Here is a 21,896-nt window from a genome sequence, read left to right as displayed (position 1 = left end):
TACCTTGGGAATGCAGCTCAAAGTGCTTTACAGTGTAAAAAAATCAAAAAGTAAAATAAAAAGAAGTAATAGATATGCAAAGTCCAGCAAGTAAATACAACTAATTTAAAAATTCGGCAAAATTTCAATAAAATAATAGAATAAATAATAAATGATAACATAAAATAAGGTGTCTGACTAATTATAAACTCAATTAAAGAGGAATATAATAAGTTGTCGTTTAAAAATGTCCACTGAGTCTCTGATATTGTAAGGTGAGATGTTCCAAAGTTTGGGGGAACAGGTAGTAAAGGCTAGTCTAGTCTACTTGAAATAAAAGCATGAATCAGTTTCTCAGCATGTTGAGTTAAAAATGGATGCACTCTGGCAATGTTTTTCAGATGGGAGAAAGCTGTTTGTCACCTTATGTACCAGTTTAGCCATTCTCTGTTGTTTTATAAGGTTTGTTGTGCCGAATATGTGCAAAACAAATACACTATACTGCCAAAAGTATTCACTCCCCCATCCAAATCATTGAATTCAGGAGTTCCAATCACTTCCATGACCACAGGTGTATAAAACCGAGCACCTGGGCATGCAGACTGCTTCTACACACATTAGTGAAAGAACGGGTCGCTCTCAGGAGCTCAGTGAATTCCAGCGTGGTACCGTGATGCCACCTGTGCAACAAGTCCAGTGGTGAAATTTTCTACACAAAATATTCCACACTCGACGGTCAGTGGTATAACAAAGTGGAAGCGATTGGGAACGACAGCAACTCATCCACCAAGTGTTACCACGTAAAATGACAGGGCGGGTCAGCGGATGCTGAGGAACATAGTGCACAGAGGTCACCAACTTTCTGCAGAGTCCATCACTACAGACCTCCAATCTTCATGTGGCCTTCAGATGAGCTCAGGAACAGTGTGTAGAGCTTCATGGAACGGGTTTCCATGGCCGAGCAGCTGCATCCAAGCCTCACATCACCGAGCGCAATGCAAAGGGTGGCCGACATCATGTTGAACCCTATGGATTAAGAATGGGACTCACTCAAGCAAATACTTTTGGCAATATAGTGTAAGTGACCCCATCTCAGATGACAAAATACGTTTTAACACTGTTCATTTTATCAGTTCCACGTACAGAAGCTCTTTGTAGTTCTACAATCACAGACTGTAGTCCATCAGTTTCTCTACATACTTTGTTAGCCCCCTTTGACTCTGTTCTTCAGGTGATCTTAATGAAGTGGCCAGTCAGTGTACCATGCTGATGCTACTTTTTAAAAATGATTTCCCATTGAGGTTCAGGTTCTAGCACTAAATGTGATCTCTTATGCTGTGTTTATATGTTTCAGTGTTGATGCTGCTAAGGAAGATGACTCTCTTGGAAGACTGGTGAATGATGATCATGTTAGCCCAAACAGCAAAATGAAAACAATCACAGTAGAGGGGAAACCCCATCTGTGTTTATTTGCAACAAGGAGCATTAGTCCTAAAGAAGAGATTACATACAACTACGGTGACTCTGAATGGCCATGGAGATGCAAGGTATTTAAAGATTTACACTCATTGTGAATTAAAACAAGGTAACTTGTGCTACAATAACACCCATAATTGCATGCTGTCATTTATTTATAGTATTGTTTTAAAACCTCCACATTGATTCTTATGACTAATATTTACAGACAGCAAATAAGAAAGACCAACTGCAACCTCAAGAACAGCTGATGCAGCAGATCAGGTGGGTTTATTTAGAATACCTAGTTCTTAGTTCTCAGGTATTTTCTATGGAATTTATTTATTCTGTGTATTTGAGATGTGTATAGCCAGGACCTGTCTTGTGAGTACAGTGTGTCTAATAAGAACATGCTAAAAAATAGCTGAACAGTATTAGTTCACAGTGAGTGAAAGATCAGTGCATGTCGCTGTGTGTGACAGAAAGCATCTATATAAGGACTTTAGTACTTACTGGAACTGCAGTGTTCACTAAGATCTTGTGTGTGTGTGCTAGTTTGTGTGGGGCACAGGTCTGCTTTGTAGGCACTCGGTGGTTAATGGGGACTCTGCAAAAGTTTATCAGTTTATATTATTGTTAGGATCTGTGTGTTGTGTATGACAGAATTGTGGTCTCGAGGGACGTCTTTTTCTAAAGTTATCACAAATAAGAGAAGTATTACCAGACTGGTTCTAACTGATAGAAAAGCTAACAATAACTCTAATAACCACTAGTTAAAATGAAGTATGCAGAAAAGCATCTCTGAATGCACAACATGACAAATCATAAAGCAGCCGGGCTACAGCAGCAGAAGATTACACTGGGTGCCACTCCTGTCAGCTAAGAATGGGCGACTGAGGCTACAGTTGGTACTGGTTCACCAAAAATGGGTGATGGACTGGGAAAATGGTGCCTAGTCTGATGAGTCTTAATTTCTGCTGCAACATTCAGATGTTTGAGTCAGAATTTGGCGTAAACATGAAAGCATGGATCCATCCTGCTTTGTACCAACGGTTCAGGCTTGTAGTGGTGGTGGTGTAATGGTGGGGGTATGTATTTTCTTGGCACACTTTGGGACCCTTGATACTAATTGAGAATCATTTGAACAACACCGGCTACCTGAGTATTGTTGCTGGCCATGTGCATCCTTTTATGACCATGTGTGAGAGAAATCATATATGTAAGAACTTAAGTACTTACTAAAAACAGCTGTATTTACTAAGATTGTGTGTGTGTGCCAGGTTATGTAAAGCTCTGACCTGCTTTTTAAAGCACTCTACACCAAAGAACTCTACACAATTACTACCAAGCAATGATTTCTCTTAATGATTTAGTGATTTCACTATAAATTGTAAAAACAGTGAGGGGTTATTGCTGTTTAAAAAGGTTTTTTTTTTTTGCAATCCTGCCTGATCAAGTGTGAAGCTATATTTCTGATTTTAATGTCTGTTTCCAGAAATTGGCTAAGATTTAATGCTCTGGTCAGGCCTAACCCACTGCTGACTGAGACAGACCAGTTGCAGCTTAAGGAGCAGCATACACTGGCCTCAGAAAAAGAGACACAAGAGGTCATCTGGAAAAATGTGATGCCACACCATTTAAGTAAATGACAGTGATCATGCAGGAGCATAAACAATCACAACTAATCAATGGTACATGTGGTGTCCTGTCTATAAAACTGTTAGGTTGTTCCTGAAGAAGGACCCTCTCCCAGTGCCACAATAGTGACCCATTCACCTGTCAAAGAGATGACACAGGTCATTTGCATGTACATACTAATACATAGGTATTAAAAATAAATTCTTAAGGACCCATTGATATCTGTTTAGATGAATGTCTTTTAGTTACTGATTAAGCTTAAGTTTTATTTAACATGGCAGGGCAATCCATTTTCCATTGTAGTTCCATCAGTTTCTGTTCTTGCCAGACCAAGTGTGGGACTATTTCTATTTCTAGAACATGGCTGAGACTCTGGTCACAACTAACCCACTGCTGACAGATAAGGACCCATCGCAGCTTGAGGAGCAGCAGGTTCCAAGAGAAGGGACGCTAAAGGTAATTCAGAAAAGCTGTGCTGTGGATATTGGGACATGTTTACAGGCATGTTACAGAGTAAAGGCCTTTTCACCACTAGTCTGATTTTTACAAATGAAAAAAAAATGCATGTAAAGTTTGGAAAAAGAATATATATTTACTATATTGCCAAAAGTATTCGCTCACTTGCCTTCACACGTATATGAACCTGAGTTCATCCTGAAAAACTTACCATATAGAAGCACTTTGCAGTTCTACAATTACTGACTGTAGTACATCTGTTTCTCTACATACTTTTTAAACCTGCTTTCACCCTGTTCTTCAATGGTCAGGACCCCCACAGGACCACCACAGAGCAGGTATTATTTAGGTGGTGGAGCACTGCAGTGACACTGACATGGTGGTGGTGTGTTCATTGTCCACCAACTCAAAAATATACAGCCAACAGCGCCGCGTGGGCAGCGTCCTGTAACCACTGATGAAGGTCTAGAAGATGAGCGACTCAAACAGCAGCAATAGATGAGCGATCGTCTCTGACTTTACATCTACAAGGTGGACCGACTAGGTAGGAGTGTCTAATAGAGTGGACAGTGAGTGGACACGGTGTTTAAAAACTCCAGCAGCGCTGCTGTGTCTGATCCACTCATACCAGCACAACACACACTAACACACCACCACCATGTCAGTGTCACTGCAGTGCTCCACCACCTAAATAATACCTGCTCTGTGGTGGTCCTGTGGGGGTCCTGACCATTGAAGAACAGGGTGAAAGCAGTTTAAAAAGTATGTAGAGAAACAGATAGACTACAGTCAGTACTTGTAGAACTACAAAGAGCTTCTATATGGTAAGTTTTTTTAGGATGAAGTCAAGTCCATATCGAACTGAGGTTAGTAAAGTTCCCTCTGGGCAGCACGGTGGCTTAGTGGTTGGCACTGTTGCCTCACAGCAAGAAGGCCTGGGTTCAATTTCCAGGTGAAGTGACCTGGGTCCTTTCTTTGTGGAGTTTGTATGTTCTTCATGTGTCCATAAAGGTTTTCTCTGGGTACTTCGGTTTCCTTCCACAGTCCAAAGACATGCTTTAGGTTAATTGAGGGGCCCAAGTGTGTGAATGTGTATGAATGTGAGTGTGTGTGTGTGTTCTACGATAGATTGGCGCCCTGTGTAGGGTTTTTCCTGCCTTGCTCCCTATGTCACCGGCTCTCCCTCAACCTTGTAAAGGATGAAGCGGTTTAGACAATGAATGTGGTTATATTGAAGGGCCCATATTATAAAGATCCAAATTTTAACCACTGTTTTAAATGGCGTACAATGAATTTAATAGATTTAAATAGTTGTTTGTTTGATTACTTGATTACAGCCTTTTAAACTGATAGTCTACAGTTGAACATATTTTCTGAGATTTTTCTGTTTTGTCAGCAGAACTGTAAACATGAGATGGTCCTTGTGACTGTTTCAAGCATGAACAAATGTGTTGCATGTGTTGGACCTGTTGCATCACTCAAGTGGATTGGTCTGAGATGTAAAGGTCAGTAACAGTCATTGGTTAGATCTTTAAAAAGCAAGTGGCTATTTGTATTCTTTAATTGATATGTCTTTATTTTAGAGTAAGTTGGTATTCTTTTTTGTCTGATTGATATTTTTGATATTCCATTTGTTAAAAATGTTTGGCAATTGGTGGATATGCTCATCTTGTTTCAAAATCTATAAAACATGTTTTAATACTTATTATCTCTATTATTTAGCCTCTTTACCAATTTAAGATATCCAGTTTCCAATAAACACTGAGCTGCTTGTGGTGTTTTGAACTATTTTAAAGGCTGCACTTGATGTGTGTTCTTAATTTTATTTTCTAAGCATCATTTTGTTCTTTAATAAGCTTTATTTTTTTTCTCTCTTGTAGTTTGCTGTTGTTTTTGAAAAATTAGAAAAAGATCATACAGATCTGGTGCCAAGGGTAAGTATTTTTACAGTTTGTTTTGTAAACTGTTACCATTTAATACAGTGTGGTTTAGTGATCTTCTATTTTCTGATACTAGGAGGAAAGGAATTCTAGTTCTGATGAGGATAGGTCACTATCAGAAGAAGAATATGTGCCAGAGTCAGACAGTGAATCAGACAGTTCAGTGGAATTTGCAATAGAATGTGGAAAGAAGGCTCAAAACAACACTTTGAAGTTGGTCCCAAATTATGCAAGCAAAGGCAATGGCAAACCGTGCCTGAAAGACCGGGAAGAAGCTTGTTTGAATGAAGAATCTGAGTTTTGTTATGAGGAGCAGTTGACAAATGTAGACTCTGATGATGAATCAGACAGCACCAGTGAATTTGAAGATATATCTGCAAGTAAAGTTAAGGTCAAATCAAACTCTGTTGTCATGCTGTCATCAGAAGCTGCAGCTTTAGACAAAGGAGCATATGACTTGGGTCCAACCAGTTCAGTCAGTGTAAATCCTGCAAGGGAACAGCTCTTGAATGTGAGGGGTGCAGGTAGTGAGACTGATTTCCAGGCCATATCAGTGACCGGACAGGAGGATGCAGTGGATAATGCTGAAAAGGGTCTTCAGTCATCTGTAATTTCTTGTTCAGAAAACAAAAAAAAACTACTGTTACATTTGTGGGAAACCACAGTCCAAAATTTCTCGCCACTTAAAAACACACATGAAAGAAGTTGAAGTTGCAGAAGCACTGTCATTTCCAAAATACTCAAAAGAACGTAAAAGTTTGCTGGAAAAAATGAGAAACAAGGGCAACTATCAGCATAATTCAGAGGTTTTACAGAAAGGAAGTGGGTTTCTTAAAATAAAACGAAGACCTAACAGAGCTTGTGATTCAAAGCAATTTGTGCACTGCATGTATTGCAAAGGGATGTTCGTGCGTAAAGACCTCTGGCGACACGTAAGAAGATGTTCCTCAAAGCCAGGTGTAGTAAGCAAACAGCAGGGAAGAACCAAGGTTTTGGGTCTGGCTGCTCTGGCAGAGTCTACATTCTCACACCAGATCTCCCAGGGCGTTTGGAAGCTCTTGAGTGCAATGAAGCAGGATGAGATTGCTTCTGTAGTACGCAATGACTTCTGCATACTCCAGCTGGCGCAGTCTTTTTTCAACAAGCATGGCAATGACCCACCAAATATGATTATGTTCGACAAAAGCTCCGTGAAATTGGGAGGTTTTTGATTACTTTGTGCAGTGAATCTTCTATACACAGCCTGGAAGAAGCTGTCAAACCTGCACATTTTTCAAAAGTTATTCAGGCCGTCAAAAAGGTGTCAGGCTATGACGAAGAAAAGAACTTCTACCAAACACCGAGTCTGGCACTGAAATTGGGGCACACTTTGCAGAAGGTATGTGAGATCATTCACTGTAGGGCTTTAATGGCTGAAGACGATCAGTTAATCAGGTCAACTGAGACATTCCAAAAGCTGTATACCACCAAATGGTCAGAGCTAATCTCACATACAGCTTTAGGCACACTAAATGAAGCAAAATTCAACAAGCCATCAACCCTGCCTTTCACTCACGATGTTCAGCTTCTTCACAAACACCTGGAGACAGCAGCAGCTGGAGCATCTGAAAACCTGAAAAAGATGCCATCGACACAAAGCTATGCAGAGCTTGCTAAAACTACACTTGCACGAATAATTAACCGAAGACGTGCTGGAGAAGTCTCCAAGATGCATCTAAAAAGCTTCCCAGGAAGAGATAACACTCTTCTCCATAAAGATGTCGCAGTTGGCCTTTCTAAATTTAAACAGAAACTCTGCAGCCATTTTAGCAGAGTTGAGATCAAAGGCAAAAGGCGGCGCAAGGTTGCTGTCCTTCTCGCACCAGACATGGTAGATGCTCTGACTCTTTTGGTTAGCCAAAGAAAGGCGTGTGGGGTTCAGGATGCCAACTGCTACTTGTTTGCCAGACCCAGCTGTTTGAGTCATTACAGAGGCCAGGACTGTCTGAGACTCTATGCAATTCAGTGTGGTGCTCAAAATCCAGATCATCTCCGATCAACACACTTGTGTAAACATGTGGCCACTCTCTCACAAATTCTTCATCTAAAAAACAATGAATTGGATCAAGTTGCAGACTTTTTGGGACATGACATTCGTGTGCACCGTGAATATTACAGGCTTCCAGAAGCAACACCTCAGTTGGCTAAAATATCCAAACTCTTACTGGCCATGGAAAAAGGGTGTCTCCCTGATCTACAGGGCAAATCACTTGATGACATTGAGATTGAAGGTATGCATCTATACGCTTAAGCAAATATGAACCTTCCTCCGAGAGCTCCGGTTTCCTCACACAGTCCAACAATGTGGTCAGATTAACTGAAGATACAAAATTGTCCACGGATGTGTTTGATATAAACCTGTGTACTGATAACTTGTGTGATGAATAACTAACGTGTCTAACATTAATGTAACCAAAGTGTAAAACATGACGTTAAAATCCTAAAAAATGGAAACCGCAGAACTCTGTTCATAATCGGATTATTTAAGTGCATGTATACACACGGTGAGATGTTCAAATGCTCTAGCAGCATTGCCTTGTCTGATTCATGCATACCAGCTCAACACACACTAACATACCCTCACCAATGTCAGTGTTTCTGCAGTGCTGAGAATGATACACCACCCAAATAATACCTGCTCTGTGGTGGCCTTGTGGGGGTCCTGACCATTAATGAATAGGTTAAAATGGAATAAATGGTGATTTACTGATTAGTAGAATTACCTTTTTTATAGGCTTTCAGAAGACCCAGACAGATACAAACAGTGCTGCTGGAGACTTTAATGGTATTTCATATTCTGTTATTTTTATTGATTTTTTTTTTTGTTTGTTTGTTTTTAATTTTTTGTTGTTTTTGTTTTTTTTTAAATCAAGGTGTTTATTCAAAAAATATCTTGTCTTGTAAGGTTTGTGTGCTGTTAAATAAAGACGATGTGCACCATTGTTTTAATGTACTGTTAAAATGTATGTTTATCTACAAAATTACCTGATTGCAGTTATTTAAGTTGACCACAGTTATTTTCACAATCATATGTTTACATAACAACAAACATTATGTGAGTTGTGGTTATCATGCATTATGCGGTTTTATCAGTTGGGCTGAGACTAGTACTACATGTAGAAAAGAGAGAATGTTTTTTTATAGATGCTCTTTAAATGTGTTATTTATTTGACCTTAGGCTGTTTCTCTTATAAGTGGGAAGCTACTATGAATTAAATTTATTAATCTTAATTTAGATTTTTATTATCATCACAAATACACTGCCTGGCCAAAAAAAAGGTCACCACCTAGATTTATCTAAGCAAATAGGTAAGAGTTTCCCCATTGGATAATTACTGCATGGGTGATTGTTTCAGCTAGCAACAAGTTATTTAACCCTAACTGATGCAGTGAGTATCTTCTCATTTGTTAACCATGTGGAAATAGTGTAATAGTGAAAGTAAGAGCATTTCCACACGCACAATGTGAAGGGAACTCAAGGGATTGGGACTAAACAGCTGTGTAACCTTCAGAAAACCACTCGTCAGTGAGGCTAACCGGCAAAAACAGCTTCAATTTGCTAGGGAGCATAAAGATTGGACTCTGGAGCAATGGAAGAAGGTCATGTGGTCTGATGAGTCCAGATTTACCCTGTTCCAGAGTGATGGGCGCATCAGGGTAAGAAGCGAGGCGGCTGAAGTGATGCACCCATCATGCCTAGTGCCTACCATACAAGCCTGTGGGGGCAGTGCTATGATCTGGGGTCGCTGCAGTTGGTCAGGTCCAGGTTCAGCAACGTTATGTGCCCAAAGAATGAGGTCAGCTGACTACCTGAATATACTGAACCACCAGGTTATTCCATCAATGGATTTTTTCTTCCCTGATGGCACGGGCATATTCCAAGATGATGATGCCAGGATTCATCGGGCTCAGATTGTGAGAGAGAGCTTCAGGGAGCATGAGACATCCAGAGCTGAACCCCATTGAGAATCTTTGGGATGTGCTGGAGAAGACTTTGTGCAGTGGTCCAAATATCCCATCATCAGTACAAGATCTTGGGGAAAAATTAATGCAACTCTGGACAGAAATAAATGTTTGACGTTGCAGAAGCTTGTGGAAACGATGCCACAGCGAATGTGTGATGTAATCAAAGCTAATGGCGGTCCAACCAAATATTTGTGTATTTTTTTGTCCAGTCAGTGTATTTTAAACAATAGTAATGACCTTTTGTAATAGTATAGCATTTTGCATTAAATGCTAAATTAATGCAGCTATTTTTTGTATTTATTTATTTTATTTTTTTTTGCCAGTGTGCAATGACAGTGTTGCAGCTGAGATTGAAAACCCGAGAAAGAAGACACGAACAATGTGGTCTAAACAGGAAGTGATGGCTGTGATGAAACATTTTAAGCCTCATATAACCAAAGGAAAACTGGCCACCTTGGCAGAATGTCAGCAGTGCAAGGATGCTGAGGAGCCTGTGTTAGCCAGCCGAACTGTACAACATTTCAGAGATTTGGTTAGAAATAGAGGGGTCACATTTAAAAGAAAAACCCAGTCTAACTAAAGAATGTTTTTGTAGAGATGCCAGTGTAGTTTTGTTTCCATTGTGTAGTTTTGTTTTTTATTTGGGAATCTAAAAAAAGGGTTTTTCCCAGCAGCATAGTCGCTGTTTTAAAGATCCTTTGAGTTTTAAGGATATTGTTAATTTTGAAGTTGGAGTTCAGTGCTATATTCACTATATTGCCAAAAGTATTTGCTCACCTGCCTTCACTCGCATATGAACCTGAGTTCATCCTGAAAAACTTACCATATAGAAGCACTTTGTAGTTCTACAATTACTGACTGTAGTCCATCTGTTTCTCTACATGCTTTGTTACCCCCTTTCACCCTGTTCTTCAATGGTCAGGACCACCACAGAGCAGGTATTATTTAGGTGGTGGATGATTCTCAGCACTGCAGTAACACTGACATGGTGGTGGTGTGTTAGTGTGTGTTGTGCTGGTATGAGTAGATCAGACACAGCAGCGCTGCTGGAGTTTTTAAACACCTCACTGTCACTGCTGGACCGAGAATCGTCCACCAACCAAAAACATCCATCCAACAGCGCCCCGTGGGCAGCGTCCTGTTACCACTGATGAAGGTCTAGAAGATGAGCGACTCAAACAGCAGCAATAGATGAGCGATCGTCTCTGACTTTACATCTACAAGGTGGACCGACTAGGTAGGAGTGTCTAATAGAGTGGACAGTGAGTGGACACGGTGTTTAAAAACTCCAGCAGCGCTGCTGTGTCTGATTCACTCATACCAGCACAACACACACTAACACACCAGCACCATGTCAGTGTCACTGCAGTGCTGAGAATGATCCACCACCCAAATAATACGTAATGGTAAGTTTTTCAGGATGAACTCAAGTTCATATGCATGTGAAGGTGGATGATCGAATACTTTTACCAATATAGTGTATATTGTGTCTTGAGATTTGGACCTGTTCTGCTTAATCACGTGTCTTGACAATGCACCAAGCAGTCATGTTTGTGTTTGTGTATAGTCATGAACCAGTAAAGCATCTTTGTCCTTCTAATACAGTGAAGTGTCCATGTTTGTGTGTTGTTAAATCAGTGTCCTAGTAAAGCGGGTATGATCCCACAGACCACATTCTTGGCGTAGGTGGGAGCTTTCCAGCATGTCCTCATAAGCAAGCATACAGTCAGGTTCAAATATTAAGCGTAAAAGTGTAAAAGAAAACTAAAGTGATATTTGAGTTCTGTGTTAAAAAACAAAATGTTTGATGTATTCAGCATCTCTTTAAAGCAAAGGGAAGGGTGGGTCCCTCTAAACCACGTTTTAACTGGTTTGGCGAGTAGAGGCCTGATAAGACATAAAAACCCGTATGTGTGTGTGTGTGTGTGAGTGTGTGTACAGTGAGTGTGTGAGTGTGTGAGTGTGTGTGTGAGAGTGTGTGTGTGTGTACAGTGTGTTCACTGTAGCTCCTCCTCTGCTGAAACCAGTTCAATCCAGTTTGAGTGAAAGTGAAAGTATCAGCTCTGTTTAGTGAAGAGAGGAATATAAAGTTGTTCAGGAGAAAATCACAGTGAGAAACTGAATTTAAAGCTGTAATATGTGAATGTTATAAATCTAGACCTCATAAAGAAGAATTCTGGTGTGCTGCAGTGTTTCTCTACATGTGTGAGCAGCTTTAAAGCTTCAGTCTGTAGGAGGAAACATGAACTCTAACATGAATCTCCGGAGGTGAGTGAATTTATTTCTCAGTGTAAATAATAAATAATGATGAAGATTAAAACTATAACAGTAATAATAATAATAATAATAATAGATAATAAAACATGTTATAATATGTGATTCACATAACAAATAGTTTCATACTTCCTCCTCCTGTGCACTACATAGGGTACAATAGTGAAGCTTATCTGAAGTGATTTAGGACGGATCCTGCTGCTGCACCACTAATGAGTTTAAATCAGCTGCTGGTTTTTACTGGTTATTTTAAACTCATTTCATTATTGTTGATGCTGATGTGGGTGAAAGTTGATTTGATGTAGATTATGTTTATTATCAGTGTGTTATAAACATAATCTACAGAGATCTACATCAGGGGTGGGCAATTACATTTTCCAAGGGGCCACATAAGAAACTGGGATTGTTGTGGAGGGCCGGACCAATAAGGTGAACTTAATTCTGCTCAATATTAATTTTATCTCTTTATTTACATTTACATATTCAGCATTTAGCATTGACGTCTTTATCCAAAGCGACTTACAATACAGTTACACTATACAGTCTGAGCAATTGAGGGTTAAGGGCCTTGCTCAAGGGCCCAAAAGCAGCAACCTGGCAGTGGAGGGGCTTGAACCAGCAACCTTGTGTTTACTAGTCCAGTACCTTAAGCACTAGGCTACGACTGTCCACTCTTTATGAGAAGCAGTAAATTGTGCAGTTCTAATAAGCTGTTAATGTTTAGATGTTACAATCAGAAAATTAGAAGTAGGCAGAGAAAAATCTCAACATTATTTTACTTTTTAAACAAACAAATGCAAGAAAACAAAACAAAAATAAATGTGAACAAATGTGCAGGTTTTTATACTATTTTGTTTTGAGTCTAATTATTAGTTTTTCAGTCCTTTGTTATTGTTGGATATTCTGTTTAAAATCACAGAGCTGGTCCTGACTGCTTCAGTTCTGGATGTGTTAAACTTTATAAACAGTTCTTGTTACTTTTGTAGTTTAGTTAGTGAAGCTTCAGGTGTGACCCCCGCATCGTTCATGTTCATGTATTTCTCTGTTCAGTACCGCGATTTAGAGCCTAAATTCTGATCCTTAACCAGCGTTACACCTGACTTCAGTACATAAATAATTCAGAAGTTCATGTCTTGTTAAAAACTCCACCGTCAGTCACACTCGGTTCTGTTCACATCACGGTGAAGCTGATACACTCGCACACACGTACATCCAAACGTACAGATATTTAAAGACACGGAGCTCCCGTCAAAATCAGTCCTGTTATATTGCATGTTTGATGTACATTTATTTACATCTCATTTTTAATTGCCTCGAACCTCATGCGGGCCGGTTAGGGATGTCTCAATGCCCAGGTCTGATCTACATGAATGTGATATATGTAGTGTGTGTGTGTGTGTGTGTGTGTGTGTGGTGTGTGGTGTGTGGTGTGTGTGTGTGTGTGTGTGTGTGTGTGTGTGTGCTCGTGCTCCAGCCTAACCAGAACTATTAGAATGAACAGTAATAGTTTTAATCACTGTAACTTAGATTTTAAGCTCTGATTTGTTTATACTTTACGAGTCACATTAAAAATCACATTTAAAACCCACAGACTGAGATTAGCCGGTGCTGTATGGAATACTGTTAACAGTAGGGGTTTCAGTATGTGGTGTTAACAGTACATTTCTTTTTTAATTTCCTCCCTGCTGCTTATAAACATTTCTTCATTATTTACTCACATTACTGCAGCAAACAAACATCAAATCTTATTAGAATAATAAAGAATAAACAAGAAAACAGTTTATAATGGTTTTATTGTTTATTATATAATTATATCAGTTTTATTGAATATAGTATAATTACTATGAAAATATATAATTATTGTTTATATATAAACGGCCCTACTCGTTATTTCACGTGGGTCATTAAATTACACTCATAAACTGAACAATGAAATAAATAGAAGCTACAACACACAGCACAGCTACATTAATAGTTGAATGTAAACCCAGAACATCCAGCTACATTCTCACAGATGAAAATTCTCGTCCATGTTGTGACGTACGCTGCACGAATAAAAAGTGTTAAATCACTAAACATGAACCTTAAATTGCTTATTACACAGAAACGACTCATTTCAGGGTCTGTGATGTGATTAGGTAGTGCCTTAATCATGATCTTACCATCATTCTTAAACTTAACTTACTTTATAAGTATAAACACGTTTTAAATATGATGCCTGCAACACACTGAACACAAAGTAAAACATGTATAGAATATTGAAGATACACTGTTATGACACATTCCACACTAAGCAGGTGAGCTGGTAACAGGTGAAAGAATGATTGAGTATAGAAGGAGGATCCACCAAAGGATCAGTGGTTGTAATCAAAGATGGGTCGTAGGTTAGTGCCAAACATCTTGATTGACAGTTCTATTGGCTCAATATAAAACTGCAAATCATTTAGGTATTTTACCATCTACCATACATAATACTGTTAAAGGATTCAGGAGATCCAGAGAGATCCCAGTCCATGTAGGGCGAGGCTGGAAACCTCGTTGTGTTCGACCCCTCAGACAGCACTGCAGGAGAAACCATTACACTGCTTCAGAAATATAGTCACATGGGTTTGGGAGCGCTTCATTTCAGATGAATTCTGTGCAGAAGCTTCTGTGGGTTTTCTGGACTGAAGATCAACTCATGAATAATGGTCAAGTTCTCAGTACCAACAACAGGATGGACCATCCAGGCTGGTATCAGTGAAAAGTGCAAAAACAAACATGTGTCATAGTACGGTGGTGCATCAGTGCTCATGTGTGACCTGCATGTGTGTAAAAGCAGCACTGATGAGGATACGTGTCATTTTAGAGAGACATAAAGTCACATGTTTACCTGAGAAGTTCATGATTATTTCAGCCAGACGATGGCAGGCCTCATTCTGCACACATGACAACAGCATCACTATGTAGACACAAAGTTCACCTCCGTCCCAACTTTTCTGCAGGCATTAAATTCTACATTTGTTTACATTTCAAAGATATAACGAGTGAAAACATTAAGCGTTCTAAATAATCACAGATACTTTTGTCTGTGTCCAAAGTACTCCAGTGGTCTACACACAGCCTTGACCTCTAACATATTAAACACCTTTGGAATTGATATGGAATCTAGATTGACTAACTGGCCACAAATTCTCATAGATGCATTTTTAAATTTAATGGAAATCCTTCCTAAAAAGTGAAGTTTGACATGGTTACAAAGGAGAAACAAAAGAGCTGCAACTCCACATTAATGTCCAGGACTTTGGGATGATAAGTGCTCCACATACTTTTCACCATATAGTGTTTTACTTTCTATAAAATACAACTATTTCATCCCCTTATTATGTTCATGATCAAATGTGTAAATAGAATAAAGCAAATGTCCATTTTATAGTTGATAGTCCTCCAGATATTCTGTGATATGAATAACAGGATTGATGTTGGACGTGTCGGCGGCTCTGTGGAGGTTAAGAGGTTTAGTTTGGTTTATTAGACTCACATTACAGATTGTAGTTTGTATCTGATCTTCACAGTGACGTTATCAGATTATTAAAGAGAGAAGAAAGTAAAAGTGGTGTATAATGGAGAACCTGCAAAACAGAGATTCTTCATGTGTTGTTCTTGTTTCAGTCTGAGTCAGGGTGAGAGATCGGACCCACCTGAACCCAGCAGTGTGTCCATGAAGAGTGATTGGTCAAAGAAAGAACCACCAAAGTTCAGTGACAGAGATCGTTCTACTGATCTGAGGTCAGGATGATTTTAGGAAATGTGATTAAATCTTTTTATATTATTCAGATTTCCACCTATTATTAGTGTTTTATCAGCACAGTTTTAATAATCACATTTTAATCTCCACTGGTTTTTCTTCTGTGCTTTAGGTCAGTGGAAAGTAAAAGATCAGAATCACCTGAACCCAGCAGTGTGTCCATGAAGAGCGATCGGTCAAAGGGAGAACCACCAGTGTTCAGTGACAGAGAGCGTTCTACTGATCTGAGGTCAGCTTGTATTTTCTATTTTATTCAGTTCTTCACAACCAGCCCCACCTGATAAAGTTTGGCAATAGAATGATGTTAAACAGCTGCTGAATGTTTATTACAACCCCAAATCAGAAAAAGTTGGGACAGGATGGAAAATGCAATAAAATAAACAAAGAGTTTCTTACTGTGACTTTGACTTTTATTTGATGTCAGACTGGATGAAGCTGAGATATTTCATCTTTTATCTGCTCAACTTCATTTCATTTATTAATAAACATCCATTCCTGCATTTCAGGCCTGCAACACATTCCAGAAAAAGTTGGGACGGGGGTAATTTAGTGCTAGTAATGAGGTGAAAACACTAAATAATGATGTGATGTTAAACAGGTGATGTGAACAGGTGATTGTAATCATGGTTTGGTATAGGGTTGGGCGGTATGACGATATTACAGTATACCGCAGTATTTAAAAATGGTGACGGTATTTTTTAAATGTGAAGCGCCAAATTTCTGCTTCAGGTTTACCTTGAAAACTGAGACTTTAGGACATGCGCGCATCCACAGTGAGGGAGGGGTAGGCGGTTGGAGCTCACTGATTGGCTGTAAGGTGTGTAAGGTGATAACAGAGAGACGAGTGAGGAGCCACACTGGCTAGCGTTAGCTGTGAGCTAACAAGCAGAAACTGAAAAACGACTCGTCTTTCAAAATCAACATTTTTTATCAGTTCAAGCGGAAATGAACACGAGCGCGTGCATGCGCGGACATGTACTTATTTACTAAATATATCTTCAGTGTAAATCCAGCACAAGTGTGGAGAAAAAGGAGCAAACAGTGATAATAACGTTACGCCCAATCCGCTGTTCTGACTCGTGTCTGCCATAGATTTTCCTGCCTATGTAAGAACTATTTTTTCCTAAATAAAAGCGCTATATTAAGAAAAAAGAACGTCTCACCTGTCGTGTAATGTGAATTATAAAATATATTGTCTGGCCCTTTAAGAATGTTAAGTGCACTATAGGGTGTAGGGAGCGAGTGTGTAGGGAAGAGGTCGGATTTGTACCGTTTCCGTGCTCGTGTTGTTTTGCACTGAGCTTGTGTGACATGTAAAGTAGCGTTCTCGTTAACCACTCAAATATTTGGACTTTGAATTATTTTAACATTATTTTACATCACCGTCATCGCAACATGAACATTTACATTCATATTTTTTGTTACGGTATAGAACTTAATTCTGGATTACAGGCAGAACTAATCGTACACGTTCATACACTTTTAAGAAATATCTGTAACTATAAACTAAGCAGTTAACTTTTGAAATATATTGAAGTGTTTAGCCGCTATTATTCTGTTTTGTGTGGGCAGAGAGAGATTACAATGGCTAAATGTTATGTTAATGTTTGTGTTAAAGTGTAATTGATACACATGCATTTATACTTATGCGTATTTATTATAGATCAGATAAGATAAGCAATGTTTGACGTTCAGATTGTTAAATCCCCCCCCCACCCCGGTAATACCATATACCGCGGTATTTCCTGATGACGATATGAAAATTGGCAATACCGCCCAACCCTACTTTGGTACAAAAGCAGCACCAGGAAAGGCTGAGAGTCTCTGATGAGTAAAGATGATCAGAGGATCCAGTTTGTCCATAAATGTGTGAGAAAATGATTGAAATGTTTAAATACAATCAACCTCAAAGAAAGATTGGAAGGGATTTGCATGTTCTCCCTCTACAGTGCAGAATATCATTAAACCATTCAAGGAATCAGGAGGAATTTCAGTGTGTAAAGGTGGAGGGTGCAGCTTAATCTGAACGCTCGTGATCTTCCATCCCTCAGACGCCATCAAGAACCTCCACTCAACACTAGCTGATATAACCACATGGGTGAGGGATTAGTTTATCAAACCTTTATCAGCTCTACAATACAGAGTTACTGCACTAATCATACTTAACACTTTACTGTGCAAAAAAGAAGCCTTGTGTTAACCATGTCCAGAAGCGACATCGACTTCTCTGGGCTTGGAGGCATCTAGGATGGACCATCACACAGTGGAAACGTGTATTGTACATGACTGACCTGCCTGCAGTCCTGACCTGTCCCCAATAGAGAATGTGTGGAGAATTTTGAAAGGAAAAATGACGACCCCCCCGTACAGCTGCACATCTTAAGGCCTGAAATGCAGGAATGGATGTTTATTAAGTGAAATGAAGTTGAGTAGATAAAAGATGAAATATCTCAGGTTCATCCTGTCTGACATCAAATAAAATTCAGTTAATGTAAGAAACTCTGTGTTTTTATTATTTGCATTTTCCATGCTGTCCCAACTTTTTCTGATTTGGGATTGTAGATTGAACTTAATGCTTTGATTGTTTACAGAAAACAAGAGAAATTGAAGAAATCAGAAAGAAGCAGCAGAAATGAGGTGGATTCAGTATTTAAGGTGTGTATCTGAGACTCTGTGTGGAACTTGTGTGTGATCAGTCACGTCTACAACATTTTATTCTTTTTGATATTGCAGAAATGTCCACAGTTATACTATTAGCAGTGACGTGATGCTTAATCAAAGAGGATTACAGTTTATGTGGTGTAATAAACAATAACTCATCAGTCATCTACAGTCAGCTTCAAAATTATTGGCACTATTGATTATTTGTGGTTGAAAGAAGTTTATTTGTTATCCTAAAATATAATAATCTTATTTAAAGTATATATTTCATAAATGTAATGAGTGATGAAGAAAGATGGTACACAGACTCATCACCAAGCTGATTCTAGACCCAAGAGCAGTGACTGAACATAATCAGAGGCCAAAGGAAACAAATGTTATCTGATGACCTAAGGTGGGATTTGACCCCACAGTATCTCTACGGTGTGAGTTAACCAGGAAACAACCAGAGGTCGTTTAAAGAGACAAACCAGATCACCAAACACACTGATCAGTTCATTAAAAATAATAATTAGGAAACTACAGTGATGTGAGCGCTGTGTTGGAACTGTGATCAAGTGTGATACGTTAGTTACATGATCCACCAACATATCACCACACCATCGATCAGTACTTCTGTTTCTAAACCTAACTAGATAACCTACTCCTAAAAGTCAGTTCCTTCTAAACAACTGCTAGTTGTCCTGTACACCCCTACGCTTTGTTATAGTATTTTAATTAAGGTTGTGGCACTCTTATAAATCCAGACATTTTAGTTTTAATTTTACCTTTTTAAATTTTACTTAATGTTTTAATTAATCCACGTCGTACCTTTACTAGGGAACCAATTATTTTGGTGACTGTACCAGTGTAGGTTTAACATTTTTATATGTAATTACTGTAATTTCATCAGGAGCTGGAGCAGAAAGTCGTCACTCTGTTAAAAAATGAGCTGAATAAATATAAGAAGATACTGAGTCCAGATTACCCAGAATGCTCTGAGGTGAAGGATGAGGAGGATCAATGTAGTTTCAGAGAGGAGGTACTGAAGATCACTCTACATGTCCTGAAGAAGATGAACCAGACAGATTTAGCCAACACACTGCAGACCAGTAAGAGCTGCTGGTTTTATTCCATCACTTTTATTTGAGAAGATCTACAATATAATGTTATTTTAATTAAAAACTACAATAATTTAAAAAACTGAAAAATTATAATTATTTACAAACCTCTGAAAGTTAGTGTAGGTGTATAATAATAAAGTGTGTCGTGCTGGTAGTTAGTTGGTTAATATTCAGTTCAGTTTTATTCTTGCTAATACTAATAAAACATTAATAGCAGCAAACTGATATCAGAGATAATCAGACAGATTAGATTAGTAAATAAGTTTAGATTCTATACTCTGGTTCATACAGTGAAATATTGATCTTCATGTTCTTCTGTTTATTAGAGCTGGTCTCTGTTTATCAGAAGAACCTCAAAACCAAACTGATAGAGAAATATAAAAGAATTAATGAAGGAATCTCACAGCCTGGATCATCAGTTCTCCTGGATCAGATCTACACTGAGCTCTACATCACAGAGGGTTCGAGTGGAGACGTCAATAATGAACATGAGGTGAGACAGATTGAAACGACATCCAGGAGACCAACACAGGAGAAACCCATCAAATGTAACGACCTCTTTAAAGACACGTCCATCAGAACTGTGCTGACTAAAGGAGTTGCTGGAATTGGAAAAACAGTCTCTGTGCAGAAGTTCATTCTGGACTGGGCTGAAGGAAAAGCCAATCAGGACGTTCTCTTCATGTTCCCACTTTCCTTTAGAGAGCTGAATCTGATGAAGGAGAAACATCTCAGTCTGATGGAGCTTCTTCAGTATTTTTTTCCAGAACTTAAAAGAATTAAATCAATAAACTGCAGCACCTACAAGATCATTTTCATCTTTGATGGTCTGGATGAGTGTCGACTTCCTCTAAACTTCCAGAACAATGAGATTGTGTGGGATGTAACAGAATCAGCCTCAGTGGATGTGCTGCTGACAAACCTCATCAAGGGGAACCTGCTTCCCTCTGCTCTCCTCTGGATCACTTCTCGACCAGCTGCAGCCAATCAGATCCCTCCTGAGTATGTATCCCAGGTAACAGAGGTACAAGGGTTCAGTGATCCTCATAAAGAGGAGTACTTCAGGAAGAGGATCAGTGATGAGGACCTGGCCAGTAAAATCATCAAACACATGAAGTCATCAAGAAGCCTCTACATCATGTGTCACATTCCAGTGTTCTGCTGGATTTCAGCCTCTGTTCTAGAGAGAATGCTGGGTGAAGCAGAGGGTGGAGAGATCCCCAAAACTCTGACTCAGATGTTCACCCACTTCCTGATCTTTCAGATCAAACACAAGGAACAAAAGTATCATGGGAAATGTGACCCTGACCCTCACCAGACCAGAGAGACGATACTGACACTGGGAAAACTGGCTTTCCAACAGCTGGAGAAAGGAAACCTGATCTTCTATGAAGAAGACCTGAGAGAGTGTGGTATTGATGTCAGAGAAGGGTCAGTGTACTCAGGAGTGTGCACCCAGATCTTCAGAGAGGAGTTTGGGTTGCACCTGGGGAAGGTCTTCAGCTTTGTTCATCTGAGCGTCCAGGAGTTTCTGGCTGCTTTATTTGCATTTATCTGCTTCATCAGCAAAAATCCAACAGAACAACAAACCACTGATCTGTCTGATCTGTTCACCAAGTCCAGCATGTCTGATTTCCTCAAGAGTGCAGTGGACAAGGCCTTACAGAGTGAGAATGGTCACCTGGACCTTTTCCTTCGCTTCCTTCTGGGTCTCTCACTAGAGTCCAATCAGACTCTCTTAAGAGACCTACTGACACAGACAGGAAGTAGATCTCACAGTAAACAGGAAACTGTGGAGTACATCAAGGAGAAGATCAGGGAGAATCCCATACCAGAGAAATCCATCAATCTGTTCCACTGTCTGAATGAACTGAATGATCATTCTCTAGTGCAGGAGGTCCAGACTTACCTGAACAGAATAGAACCTGGTTATGTATTTAATGATCGTGGTTGTCTCAGTGGAATCAGTCTCTCTCCTGCTCAGTGGTCAGCTCTGGTGTTTGTGTTACTGAACTCAGAAGAAGATTTGAAGGAGTTTGATTTGAGTAAATATAACAGATCAGATGAATGTCTTCTGAAGCTGCTGCCAGTGGTGAAAGAATCCAGAAGAGCTGAGTAAGTATTTTCTTTATTAATATCACAACAGCAGCTTTTTACTGTTATTATAAATGTAGTAAAGCAACATGAAGTGGTTCTGATCCACCTAAACACAACTTATTCTAACCTGTGTGTGTGTGTGTGTGTGTGTCACATTTTAAAGATGAAAGGAATCCTGGTGAGTCGGTGTGGTAACTTTCATTAAATTCAACAATTTATTTTAAAACCCCAATTTCAAAAAGTTGGGATCCTGTGTAAAATGTAAATAAACATTAATAAAAAATAAGAATGCAGATGGTTTCATCCAAAGTGATTTACATTTGTGACAGTATACGATCTAAGCATTTGAGGGTTAAGGGCATTGTTCAAGGGCATAACAGTGGCAACCTGGCAGTGGTGAGGCTACAAGATCAGTTTCCGGTAACCTTCTGATTACTGGACCAGCACCTTAACCTCTAGGATACAGCTGATAGGCTACATATTAGATACTGAAAGATATTT

At 39.2% G+C, this 21,896-nt stretch overlaps 2 protein-coding genes and 2 long non-coding RNA genes across 5 annotated transcripts; all 4 read left to right on the top strand.

Moving 5' to 3' along the window:
* The first annotated feature begins 1,338 nt into the window (after positions 1-1,338).
* On the top strand, positions 1,339-3,444 carry LOC134304388 (uncharacterized). 2 transcript variants are annotated; one of them, XR_010007843.1, is made up of 3 exons: positions 1,339-1,526; positions 1,664-1,719; positions 3,430-3,444. It is a non-coding gene; the product is annotated as an uncharacterized LOC134304388 (long non-coding RNA). The 2 variants fall into 2 exon arrangements; XR_010007844.1 differs by lacking the exon at positions 3,430-3,444 and adding an exon at positions 3,159-3,211.
* A 24-nt stretch (positions 3,445-3,468) lies between these two features.
* Positions 3,469-5,822, top strand: LOC134304384 (uncharacterized). The gene is made up of 4 exons (XR_010007841.1): positions 3,469-3,528; positions 4,928-5,033; positions 5,409-5,462; positions 5,545-5,822. It is a non-coding gene; the product is annotated as an uncharacterized LOC134304384 (long non-coding RNA).
* A 636-nt stretch (positions 5,823-6,458) lies between these two features.
* LOC134304393 (uncharacterized) lies at positions 6,459-8,541 on the top strand. The gene is made up of 2 exons (XM_062990000.1): positions 6,459-7,738; positions 8,242-8,541. The coding sequence occupies exons 1-2, from the start codon at positions 6,877-6,879 to the stop codon at positions 8,409-8,411; spliced, it is 1,032 nt and encodes a 343-aa protein (XP_062846070.1). The 5' UTR covers positions 6,459-6,876; the 3' UTR covers positions 8,412-8,541.
* A 2,939-nt stretch (positions 8,542-11,480) lies between these two features.
* On the top strand, positions 11,481-21,413 carry LOC134304394 (NLR family CARD domain-containing protein 3-like; the record flags this gene model as incomplete). The annotated part of the gene is made up of 7 exons (XM_062990001.1): positions 11,481-11,583; positions 11,664-11,741; positions 15,399-15,515; positions 15,647-15,763; positions 18,126-18,189; positions 19,088-19,286; positions 19,625-21,413. Coding segments are annotated over exons 2-7 (2,312 nt in total), but the record flags the coding sequence as incomplete, so codon positions are not given.
* Between the last annotated feature and the right edge of the window lie 483 nt (positions 21,414-21,896).

The sequence above is a fragment of the Trichomycterus rosablanca genome (assembly GCF_030014385.1).
Source record: "Trichomycterus rosablanca isolate fTriRos1 chromosome 3 unlocalized genomic scaffold, fTriRos1.hap1 SUPER_3_unloc_1, whole genome shotgun sequence".
NCBI classification, from domain to species: domain Eukaryota; kingdom Metazoa; phylum Chordata; class Actinopteri; order Siluriformes; family Trichomycteridae; genus Trichomycterus; species Trichomycterus rosablanca.
Note: the sequence above shows the minus strand (reverse complement) of the source record. Positions and strands in the feature narration are given on the sequence as shown.